Below are 12,244 nucleotides of genomic sequence, written 5' to 3'. Positions count from 1 at the left end.
GTCTTCTTGAATAGGCTCTCCCCGGTATGGCTCAATAGCAAAAACACGAAGAATGTGATACCTCATTAAAGCAGAATGATTTAACGCGAATTATCTCAAATACAATAATTAGATCAACACCGAACTATTTATTGGCTTTCCATTCTAAGTCAGCGCCGAAACTACGAAGAAGTCGTTCTATTCTCAGAGAATATAGAAAAATGCAAGCTAACCATTAACTACCCATCCACCATGACAAGTTTGATATTGAAGGGACCGATCGTATTCCAGATATTCTCTATTATTAAAGGCCACCTCCTTACGCCAAGAAAACTTCAGCCTCACCAATGCCTCGAGAAGACAATGGGAAGGAGACTCACCACAGGAAGTACAGTAAATTGCCTATATCGATCAGAAACTGTCAGTCTTTGAAATATCCTGCAATACCTGGACAACGCTGAGCAGACTAAGAATAAGCAGCAGTAGATGTGGTGACAGCTTACATATGGAGAAAAGCCATTACTCCTGAAATTACAATAAAGATGCACTAGAAATAAACAAACCAAGACATGTTGAATGTTACGAGCAGCACTCCCGAATCATGATGATTTACATGTATTGTATTACACCGTTCTTAGGCGTCAACGCCCTTCGGTAGGGATCTATGGGGAAGTATCACCGAGCCGCAAGCCCTTATCCCTTGCCGTACTGCTCCCTCATAGGTCGATCAGATGCCCGCATATTCCAGTCTAAGCGCCAGATTCATATTTAGAATTTTATACTGGCGCGTTAGCCTTTTTGTTTTTCCGATGGCCTGGGCTGGGCTTGAACTCACATACCTCAAGGCGAAGTGAAGTGTGGGTCAGCCGCTAGTCGCACTGAGATATCCGATCGACATGATGATTTACATACTTTATAAATTATGATTTGAGAATTTACAATAATTATTTATACACAATGTACCGGGTGTCCCAATAAGAATGGCTCTCGGCCATATATCAGGAACCGTTTATAGTAGAGCTTTGAAATAAAAAAATTTATAACAAAAGTTACCTCAGGAAAAGCCTGGAAATTATTTTCATAATTGTGGGTCCACCGTTAGAGGGCGTAATTGAATATCAAAAATAAAAAAATCTAAATTTTACAAAATTTTCCTAATGAAGGGGCACTGGAAATTCGATTATTGTATTCTTCATCAAATTCTGCGCATATTTGATTTAACAAGTTTAACTCTACCTTTGCAAATAAGAGGTGCGGGTGAGTGGGAACCTTGTTATGAAAAAATGGCTGTAAGTCCGGTTCTGCTAAATCAAATTTTGAAAACTGGGTCTTGTTGAAGACAGATCTTTTTCTTCAATGTAAGCGTGATAATTTTGAACCATCCTAATAAGTAATAAGCGAGCTGGGAGGCGGTATTTAATTTTTTTCAGAAATCTAGTTTTCTTTGAAAAATATTAAATACAAGTATGCATTTTTAATCATACTTTATAAAATTAGATTAAATTAGCAATAGAATAGCGAAAACCGCATGTCGATATCTTTTTTCTATCTCAAGATATCTCGAGAAACGTGTAAATTTTATACATAACCGTTACTGTCACCGGTAAACTAAGTTAATGAAAAGTAGTGTGTTGTGGAAAAAAACAAAATAACATTTTCCAGATGTCAACGTATAAAAATATAATTAATTAAAACAACAATATAAAGAGAAACAATACTATTAAAATTAAATATAACACAGAACAAAAAGAACTACTTAGTGACGACCTAAATATTCAAATTGTTGCCCATCATACACTACTCTAGAATACATTATCCAGAGAATACTAAGCGCCATTCAAAGCATATCGAGAGCAGAAATTGAGACTGCTGTTCAATCTACTCTTGAAAGAGTAAATGTTTGCAACGAAAATTATGGGCAAAAATTTGAACGTTTATGTCATCACTAAATAGTTGTTTTTATTTCTTTGTAATAGGGCTTTTCAACGCTTCTCATTTGTTTCGAGCCTCTGTCATATGCCGTATAATCCGTATATAATATTAATATACGAGATATGAACGAGGCTCGAAACAAATGAGAAGCGTTGAAAAGACCTAATATACGTTGACAGCTGGAAAATGTTTCTTTGTTGTTTCCATAGCACACTACTTTTAATGAATTTCGTTTAAAAATGAATGTTTGTATTTAATATTTTCCAAGGAACACTAGATTTCTGAAAAAAATTAAATAACGCCTTCTAGCTGGCATATTACTCAGTAAGTTGGTTCGAAATCATAACTTTTACATTGCCGAAAAAGATCTGTCTTCAACAAGACCAAGTTTGCAAAATTTGATTAAGCAGAACCGGACTCACAGCCAGTTTTTCATAACAAGGTTCCCACTCACCCCCACCTCTTATTTCCAAAGGTAGACCTAAACTTGTCAAATCAAATATGCGTAGAATTTTATGAACAATACTACGATCGAATTTCCAGTGCCCTTCATTAGGAAACTTTTGTAAAATTTAGATTTTTTAATTTTTGATATTCAATTACGCCCTCTAGCGGTGGTCCCACAATTATGAAAATAATTTCCAGGCTTTTCCTGAGGCAACTTTTGTTATAAATTTTTTTATTTCAAAGCTCTACTATAAACGGTTCCTGAGATATGGCCGAGAGCCATTCTTATTGGGACACCCGGTACATATACGCTGTGAGCTCGTACGTAGAGGGGATATTTACAAATTCGCGAGCGCCAGTAGTGGCAAGTCTGTAAACGTTTACCGGAAATTTGACGTAAATGTCAAAGTGATTAATTTAAAATTAAAATTAAAAATATTAATTATAAAAAATATTACTTGGTCAAAGCTGTGGTATATATTTTTACCTTAAATATACTTACGTTTTAAATACTGAATTTAAGTTTTTTTAATGTTCCGCAATATGTAATTATAAATTAATCTATTAATCTTAGCGCCATCTACACGATAATTGTGAAAGTATCCGAAGTAAGAAATTCATATTTTATCAATAGGACGTCAAAGTGATTAGCAAAATCTTTAAAAAATCGATTACAATTTAATTACTTTTTTGCGTTGTAAATATTAAGCGATAACAATTAAATAATAAATTTAAAAATTACCGGTGAAAGTTGAATTAGTAGTCCGCTAGGAGCGACACCAGCGAAGCTTGGAGCGTATACGCTGTCTTTGATACGCTGTGAGCTCGTACGTAAAGGGGATATTTACAAATTCGCGAGCACCAGTAGTGACAAGTGTGTAAACGTTTACCGGAAATTTGACATAAATGTCAAAGTGATTAATTTAAAATTAAAATTAAAAACATTAATTATAAAAAATATTAGTTGGTCAAAGCTGTGGTATATATTTTTACCTTAAATATACTTACGTTTTAAATACTGAATTTAAGTTTTTCTAATGTTCCGTAATATGTAATTATAAATTAATCTATTAATCTTAGCGCCATCTACACGATAATTGTGAAAGTATCCGAAGTAAGAAATTCATATTTTATCAATAGAACGTCAAAGTGATTAGCAAAATCTTTAAAAAATCGATTACAATTTAATTACTTTTTTGCGTTGTAAATATTAAGCGATAACAATTAAATAATAAATTTAAAAATTACCGGTGAAAGTTGAATTAGTAGTCCGCTAGGAGCGACACCAGCGAAGCTTAGAGCGTATACGCTGTCTTTGATACGCTGTGAGCTCGTACGTAAAGGGGATATTTACAAATTAGGGAATCCAACGATCTGTCAAACTATTCCAATATGTCTGGCGGTTGGCATGAATACATTGAAGGCATATGATAGTATAGTGTTATTTGAGTATTTTAAAGTAATTTTCGTATTTTATGTCCGTGTAAATATTGCTAAATACTTCTGTGACATAGTAAAAAATATTGCTTACGTCAATAAACTTTAATAAGTAGTTAAAAAGTTTTAATTAAGTAATTTGGAAGATTGAATAAAGCTAGGTTAACAAATTTTATGTTTTATAAGTTTAATAAAAAATAATATTGAGCATCGCTAAAATTAGATTTTAGGTAAAATCATCGGGGTAATATATATTTTATTATTTTAGGTACCTAGTAATACCACATTGTATCTTAAATTTGAAATTTTAATTTAAATAAAGTATCCAATAAAATTGCTTGTGTGCAGTGTTGCTAGAGAAATTTTTGTAAATGCACCGGAATGACTGGAATAGTGACGCAAAGTACTAAACCAACACATTTTGTACAAAAACTTAAAAAAACGTCGTTTAATATTATTTGAAGCAAATTTCTTATGTCACAAAATTTTAGATTTTTACTTTAGGAGACTTTAGTATCGAAAGTTTGGTTGTTAATTGTATCAAATTGGTACAATTGTAACAACTCTGGCAACGCTGAATTGCCTGCCAGTCGTCCTGTCATTAAAAATCACGTGGTTTGGATTGCCTAATTCGCGAGCGCCAGTAGTGACAAGTATGTAAACGTTTACCGGAAATTCGACATAAATGTCAAAGTGATTAATTTAAAATTAAAATTAAAAACATTAATTATAAAAAATATTAGTTGGTCAAAGCTGTGGTATATATTTTTACCTTAAATATGCTTAAGTTTTAAATACTGAATTTAAGTTTTTTTAATGTTCCGTAATATGTAATTATAAACTAATCTATTAATCTTAGCGCCATCTACACTTCTACACGATAATTGTGAAAGTATCCCAAGAAATTCATATTTTACCAATAGGGCTTTTCATTCACAGTCATCTGTTTCGAGTTCTGTCATGAGTCACATAATATTAATATATCTAAGTCGTACGTTATTGGTATATACGCTCGAAACAAATGGCAATCGATGAAAAGCCCTATAGAACGTCAAAATGATTAACAAAATCTTAAAAAAATCGATTACAATTTAATTACTTTTTTGGGTTGTAAATATTAAGCGATAACAATTAAATAATAAATTTAAAAATTACCGGTGAAAGTTGAATTAGTAGTCCGCTAGGAGCGACACCAGCGAAGCTCAGAGCGTATACACTAAAAAATAGGGGAAGTCAGGAAAGATTCTAAGATGGCACGATAAAATTGGAGCGAATAAAAAAATTGAGGAAAGTCAGAAAAAATTGGAAAAAGATACGAAAAAATAGGAGGAAATCACAAAAAACTGAGTGGAGTGACTGAAGATGACAATTGATTGGATCCCCCGTCGTATGGCGAAATCACTAGTCTGCTAATAACAGATTAAATAAACTAGTTTTATTAAAAAAAAACAACTAAGTTTTCAATCTAATAGCACATAAAACAACATCCAAAAATGCTACTCTATATCCTACCAGATTGAAAACAAGGGAAACTTTCTCTGGTAATACCTCCGAGGCTTCTACAATTTGCAAGCCATAACGGATGCTAAGACTAAGGAAGATGAGGGAATTTTACAATTTATAATTCACGTCCCATCTTCTCAGCGCGGTAAAGTTCCAACGAGAATGGTTCCCTTTGTACTCCAATCAGAGTAAACATGTAAATCAAAAATGAATAACCATTTTCAATTTCGTTGCAACACGAAACTACAGCCGCATCATTATTCCAGTTCAATCAGAGAGTGCAGCAAGCACCTCTACCAGGAGGCAGGAGGCACATATGCTGCTCTCTCTGACCCAACTCTCGTTCTCGTTGGAACTTTACCGCGCTGAGCAGATGGGACGTGAATTATAAATTGTAAAATTCCCTCATCTTCCTTAGTCTCCGCATCCGTTATGGTTTGTAAATTATAGAAACCTCGGAGTTGTTACCAGAGAAGGTTTCCATTGTTTTCAATTTGGTAGGATGTAGAGTAGAATTTTTGGATGTTTTTTTATGTGCTATTAAATTGAAAACTTAGTTTTTTGATAGCAGTTGCCGCTAGGGCATCCCTGCCATTTCGTTCGTTGCAATCCGTGACTGCACGCCGGGGTTTGTTTTGGTTGGATCAGAGAGAGAGCAGTATATGTGCCTCCTGATAAAAGACTAATAAGTTTTGAAACCGGTAGAGGTGCTTGCTGCACTCTCTGATTGGACTGGAATAATGATGCGGCTGTAGTTTCGTGTTGCAACGAAATTGAAAATTGTTATTCATTTTTAGTTTTATTAACATGATCTCTTAAGTCACAATCCAATGTTTTATTTAACCATAGAAGTATCACTTGTTGATCAATAGATCATAAATGTAGGCAAAACATCCTGTCTATTACGTGGCTCTAATTAAACTGGCCATTAATCCAGAGCCAAATAAAAATATGAATCATTTCTGGAATCTCAACGAACGAGTCCACAGGTAGTTTTCGTGTAAGTATTAAAAAATACGCAATTCTCATTTCAGCCTGATTTTTGGCTAGTGAACGCATTCCGCAGGAATCTTAAGTTGTCTGCCAAATATTCCAAACCAAATAACCCATTTAGAATTGATGAGATAAGTCGACTCAAGGTTTTCGGTAATCGTATAACGTAAAGTTTAGTTCATAAACTCAAATTGCAATTAAAAACCTGCCTTAAATAAAGTACTGCTGTTTCATTGGGAATAAAAACTCTAGTTCGTTTTCATTCAATAGTCCACAGAAATAAGATTTTTCTCGTGACACATCCCCCTCCAGGCCGAAACCAAATTTTTTGAGTAGTATGGACATCTCTATATTAATAACCTATATGTTTCCTGCAGCCGATTTTTATGATATACGTAGTTATAAACAAATGAAGATCAAAAAACCTTAAATTTTCGCTTTTTTCGTCTATAACCAAAAGGTTAACCTTTTTAAACAAATTTGAGAGTAAGAAACTCATAAATCGTCTAAAAAATTTCAATATGGCGTTCGCTGAATATATATCTATCCTTATTGGTTGCTTAGAAAATTGCAAAATAAATCATAAATTTTGAGTTTTTATAAATATTCATAACTTATGTAAAAATTAACTAAGAACCTTCTTATTAAACGAATTGCTGAGACTTCTGGTGCTTAAATTATATTTTAAATTTCAAAGCAATTGGTCAAATAGTTTAAAGGTCATTTAATTTGTTTATCCCAAATTCATTTTTTTTGCAACACTATGGGCCGGTTGTTCGAACGCTAATCAACAATGATCATTATCAAATAATTAATAACTGTCAATGTCAATTGTTAAAACATAATTAATTACAATTCTGAGACTATAATCAATTAATATAACAATAATTATTAACATAATTAATAATAAATCTCATAATTGTAATTAATTATGTTTTCAGCAACCCAAACAAAGTTGACATTGACAGTTTTGGTGACAGTAATTAAATATTTAATAATGATCATTGTTGATTAGCGTTCGAACAACCGGCTCTTAAAGTCAGAAAGTTATGAGGTTACAGTAAGACTTCTGACAGTTTATGGAAGAAGAACATTACTATTGACTTAATTAAAAAAATGACAAAATAGTTATTTATGATATACCTAAGTGTTAAAAGTACACGTTTAAGGCACGCACGTGAAAGTTTGCAGAATGAGCGATAGCGAGTTCTGTGCCTTAAAAATGTACTTTTTAACACGCATATCATACAATATTTTTTCTACAAACATAATTACAGGACAATATCTACAAAAACTTTTACTTGAACTTATTACATCAAAATTGCCTATACGGTCAATACGAACTGCAGTGCCTTAAATAGTTATTTTTCTACAACCACTATTCAAAGTGCACTTTTCTGCACGGTTTTATGTTAGCAAACTTGATATTTTCTCACAGTATAAGATATTTGACATTAGTGTGCAGAAAAGTGACGTTTCTGTGCCGCAAAGTGACGTTTCTGTGCCGCAAAGTTCTTTTCTGCACAGTTGACTACCTCATTCTGAGTAACGTTATATTCTGTTTACATCCGTGGACTACCGCATTCTGAGTAACGTTATATTCTGTTTACATCCGTGGTTAAACTTTAGACAAATATATAACCTATAAGACAATTATTATATTTAACTATAGCATAGAAACTAAATTATGGATGTTACAACTGTTTTATTTTACAATTTTCATCTTATTAAACATTTTATAATTATCAAATAACCAATAAGGATTTAGCAACCTCTGCAAGAGACGTCGAATGAAGTAGGTTTTGTGTAAATCCGTGACTGCATAAATATAATGTCAATAATGTGTAATAATTGTTTAAATTTAAACAAATTAAGGCAGTGCATTAATTTTTTAACTGATTTCTGTGCAATTTATTTAGGTATAAGGAATTTAAATTGATTAGTAGTTATTAATTAAATACAGTTTAAAATTTATCACATAGGTACCTATTATAATTAATCGTCGTTTGGAAATTGTGATTTTTATTTTTAGGAAAAACTGTGCTTGTAGAAAAAGTATAGTGTGAAAGATAATTTCTCACTCGTTTGAATTGCGGCACTCGCTTGCGCTCGTACCGCAACTTTTCAAACTCGTGAGAAATTAGTATCTTTCTGCACTTGTTGCACAATATACTATTTTCTAACAAGTGCAGAAAGTCATTATTTTCCGCACGCGACTGCAGTTTGCCGAACGACGCGAAGCGGGAGTTCGGCAAGCAGTCGAGTGCGGAAAAGGGACTTTCTGCAAGAGTTAGGAACAATATTTTTTCTAAGAGTCTTTAAAAAATTACCAAATCCCAATCAATTAATTTAATTAATATGAAAATACATACACAAATTAATTCTTTGACAAGGTTGTCAAAACCAAACTTTCAATATAATTAGTTAGCATGACGACAATCTTGGTTTCCATGACGATGATTCAAAACGACTGTTATTGTCTACCGATTTGACTTTCGAATATTATGTCAAAATAATTTTATTCCATCGAATTGTCGCTTTAATTTCATTAAAACAGGAATAAGATATATTTGAAATAAATTAGTAAATAATATCTAAATATTAGTTTATTGCATGTATTATAATTACTTTAAGGCCATATTAACATATCTAAATTAACACGCGTGCGGAAAAATAAAAACCGCGTGCGGAAAAGTAACACGCGTGCGGAAAAGTGAAACTTTCTAAACTAAAATGCGTGCGCGAAAGTAGACATTTTTGCACGCTTGTAGAAAATTTTTTTTAAAGCACTAGTGCCTTAAAGTAGCATTTTTAACGCTCGTATGGAGTGCTAAAAATTGCATTTTTAACACGGTTGTGGAAAAAGTAATTTTAAACAGTGTAAACACGTCGATTTTTTGCTTACTTATAAACAATTAAAATAACTTTTTAACCGTAACCCTTAGAAAAATTATATTTTCATATTTGGAAAGACTGAATTTTTTTACACATTTAGAAAGAAAAACAATTGTCCTAGAACAATTAGGGACGAAGTCAGGCCCCCCTTTTTTTAATTCAGATGTTTTGGCAAAATAATTTTGCAGTATTTAGAATTATTTTTTGTCATTTTTTTTTAAATTAAATTAATAGTATAAATCTTCTTCTTTCATAAACTATCCAAAGTATTAGTGTAATTTCATTATTTTCTGACTTATAGCGTTGCAAAAAAATATTTTGGGATAAACAAATTAAATACTGAACTATAGGACGTCCTTTTTTAACGTCCTATTGTCATGTTGGGATAGTATTATCTCAACAAGTGGTCCTTCGAGCCCGATCCTCTTCTTCTTTCTCGGAGCCTCTCTGTTGCGCAGCAAGTGGTCTATTTGCCAGTCCGGATTTCTTCTCTCTCTCCTTTTTTAAGACGTCCTTTGCACGAAAAACTTGTACATATGTGAGATTGTAAAATACAATCTCTAGTTTTGATTGTGGACTGTAATTAGTGTAGGATTGTTAGGTTCAGGTTCAAGTGAGAGTATAAAGTATAAGGTTTTATACAGACAATATTAATATGTATATAAAGTCTTACCAAACTGTGAACGTTGTAGATCATTACAGACGTGGTCACACACGAATTGATCGTTCCCGTACCACGATTTGCGAAATCAGGTATGGCGTCACTCCCGAATTACTGTTCGTCACGTAACGTAACACGTATTGCTATTTCGTTTCAGCCCAAAAGAAAGGCTGGACCGTCCAGAGTGAAGAGAAGAGCGGTACCGACTTTTCCGTGGAACGGCTGATAAGAGAGAGAGCTCACCCTTTGGCGGGTGTAAGAGTAGAGAAAGATTTCACCCTCAATGCGAGTGGTACTTGTTGACGGTCGAACGGTTGATGATAGAGAGAGCCAGATTACTTCTGTTCCGAATCCATAATTGTCTGTCTGTAGGGGTAAGGGTAAAATTAGGAGGGGATGAAATGGTACTATTGAACAGGGCTGGCTTGAGATTTATTTAAATTAAGGGTTGTAATAAGAGATTTAATATTTTTTGCATGTGAAAATTGAACATCCTTTATGAACGTCCTATTGTCATGTTGTGATAGTATTATCTTAACAGTATTAAATACTAATACAAGAAAGATATTAAAAAGTACTTACCCCCTACGGGATCATTTTCGTCGACTTTTATCATTGTGATAATTCTAAAACAAAAACAAACAATATTATTTTAAAATTCAACATTTCTATTGATGGAAATTATTAAGAAGTTTTAGAATACAACGAAATGGAGACCCTCATGAAAAGAATGATCAAAATTATTATGTAGAGTAATTAAAAAAGAAGTGAAAAAATTATTATTAACTCTTAAATGGCACCAGAACATCGGAAATGGACGTGGCAGAGCTCGAGTGAAAAATGGAAAACTAGTAGTCCAGTCGGGTTAGACGAATAACAGGCCTAACCTTGCATTAGGAGCTGCCCCAAATTTTATTTTTGTAATCTTTAGGGAGGGTCAATAGTAGTGTAAATTTAAAATCTCGACTGAATTTCGCCATTGCGTTAGCCGCCATCTTGATTTTAAACGAGAACAGTTTTTGCTCAATATCTCCGCCATTTTCAACTTTTCGACAAAAAGTATAGCAACCAAAATTATTAAAAATGTAATTTTCTATCATTTCTATTTTCACAATTTTTTCGTGCCATCGATATTTTCCGAGTTATAGCGGAAAATAGTGACAGTTATATATAAATAGCGCATAATTATTGAATTATCTCGTTTATTGTTAGTTTTACGACAAAAATGTTCCTACATAAAAATAGAGAGAATTGAATTCTACACAATTTTAGTTTCTTTCATTTTTTTTTGCTACAGTTAATATTTAAGGTAGTATGTATGCGATAATGGCGCGAGCGTAAGGCCTGATTGATTTTGTAGCAATTGTTTCTGTTCAATATCTACGCCAATTTCAACTTAAATTGTTCCAAATATGATTTCCTACAATTTCTTTTTAACAATTTTTTTCATGCGGTTGATATTTTCCGAGTTAAGTGGGAAAATAGTAAAAAGTGGTGGGGGGAGCATAATTACTGAATTGAATCTTTTTTCCGAGCTGCCCCAAATTTTATAATTCTATCCTTTAGGGGAGATCAATAGTATTGTAAATTTAAAATCTCGACTGAATTCCGCGGTTGCATTAGCCGCCATATTGATTTTAAAGGAGAACCGTTGTTGCTTAATATCTCCGCCATTTTCAACTTTTCGACAAAAACGGTAAGAACTAAAATTGTTGAAAACGTAATTTCCTACAATTTCTTTTCCATAATTTTTTTATGCGATCAATATTCTCCGAGTTAAGGAGGAAAATAGTGGAAGCGGAGAGGAAACATAATTATTGAATTGTCTCATTTATTATTAACTTTACGACATAATTGTACATAAACAAAAATAAAGAGAATTATATTTTATACAATTTTTGAAGCTTCCAATGAAACACCAACCAAACTAAGTATATAAAAGACATAAGTAATAACTTATATGCATTAAGTTCACTTAATTTTATTAACTAGCGGGTTTTATTGGTTGAATTTGTCTGTCGATAATTAAGTTTCATGTCAGCTAACATATTTTAATATTTCAACAATTTTTTTTTTATTTTGGACCCCGTTGGGGGGAATTTGTCCATTCCCCCCTCTTAGACCCGCCATTGGTTCTCTCGAAACATTGTAGTAAATCGTAATTGCAACAATTTCAGTTCTTACACTTTTTGTCGAAAATTTAAAAATGGGGAAGATATTGAACAAAAACAATTGCTTTAAAATCAATCGGGTCTTACGCTCGCACCGCATACGTACTACCTTAAATATTGATTTTATCAAAAAAATGAAAAAGATCAAAATTGTCCAAAATTTAATTCTCTTCATTTTTGTATAGGTTAAAATTTGTTGTAAAAGTAATAATAAACGAGATAATTC

The 12,244-nt window shown here is 32.6% G+C and overlaps 1 protein-coding gene across 3 annotated transcripts in view; it reads right to left on the bottom strand.

Annotated features, from left to right (window-relative positions):
- LOC114335253 (myosin light chain kinase, smooth muscle) overlaps positions 1-12,244 on the bottom strand; it is a 123,826-nt gene that overhangs the window by 86,972 nt on the left and 24,610 nt on the right. For all 3 annotated transcript variants that reach the window (XM_028285472.2, XM_050654332.1, XM_028285464.2), the window contains one exon: positions 10,430-10,473. In XM_028285472.2, the coding sequence (XP_028141273.1) occupies positions 10,430-10,463 (34 nt within the window). In that variant the 5' untranslated portion in view covers positions 10,464-10,473. The remainder of the gene's footprint in view (positions 1-10,429; positions 10,474-12,244) is intronic.

This window comes from Diabrotica virgifera, chromosome 1, assembly GCF_917563875.1.
Source record: "Diabrotica virgifera virgifera chromosome 1, PGI_DIABVI_V3a".
Lineage (NCBI taxonomy): Eukaryota > Metazoa > Arthropoda > Insecta > Coleoptera > Chrysomelidae > Diabrotica > Diabrotica virgifera.
Note: the sequence above shows the minus strand (reverse complement) of the source record. Positions and strands in the feature narration are given on the sequence as shown.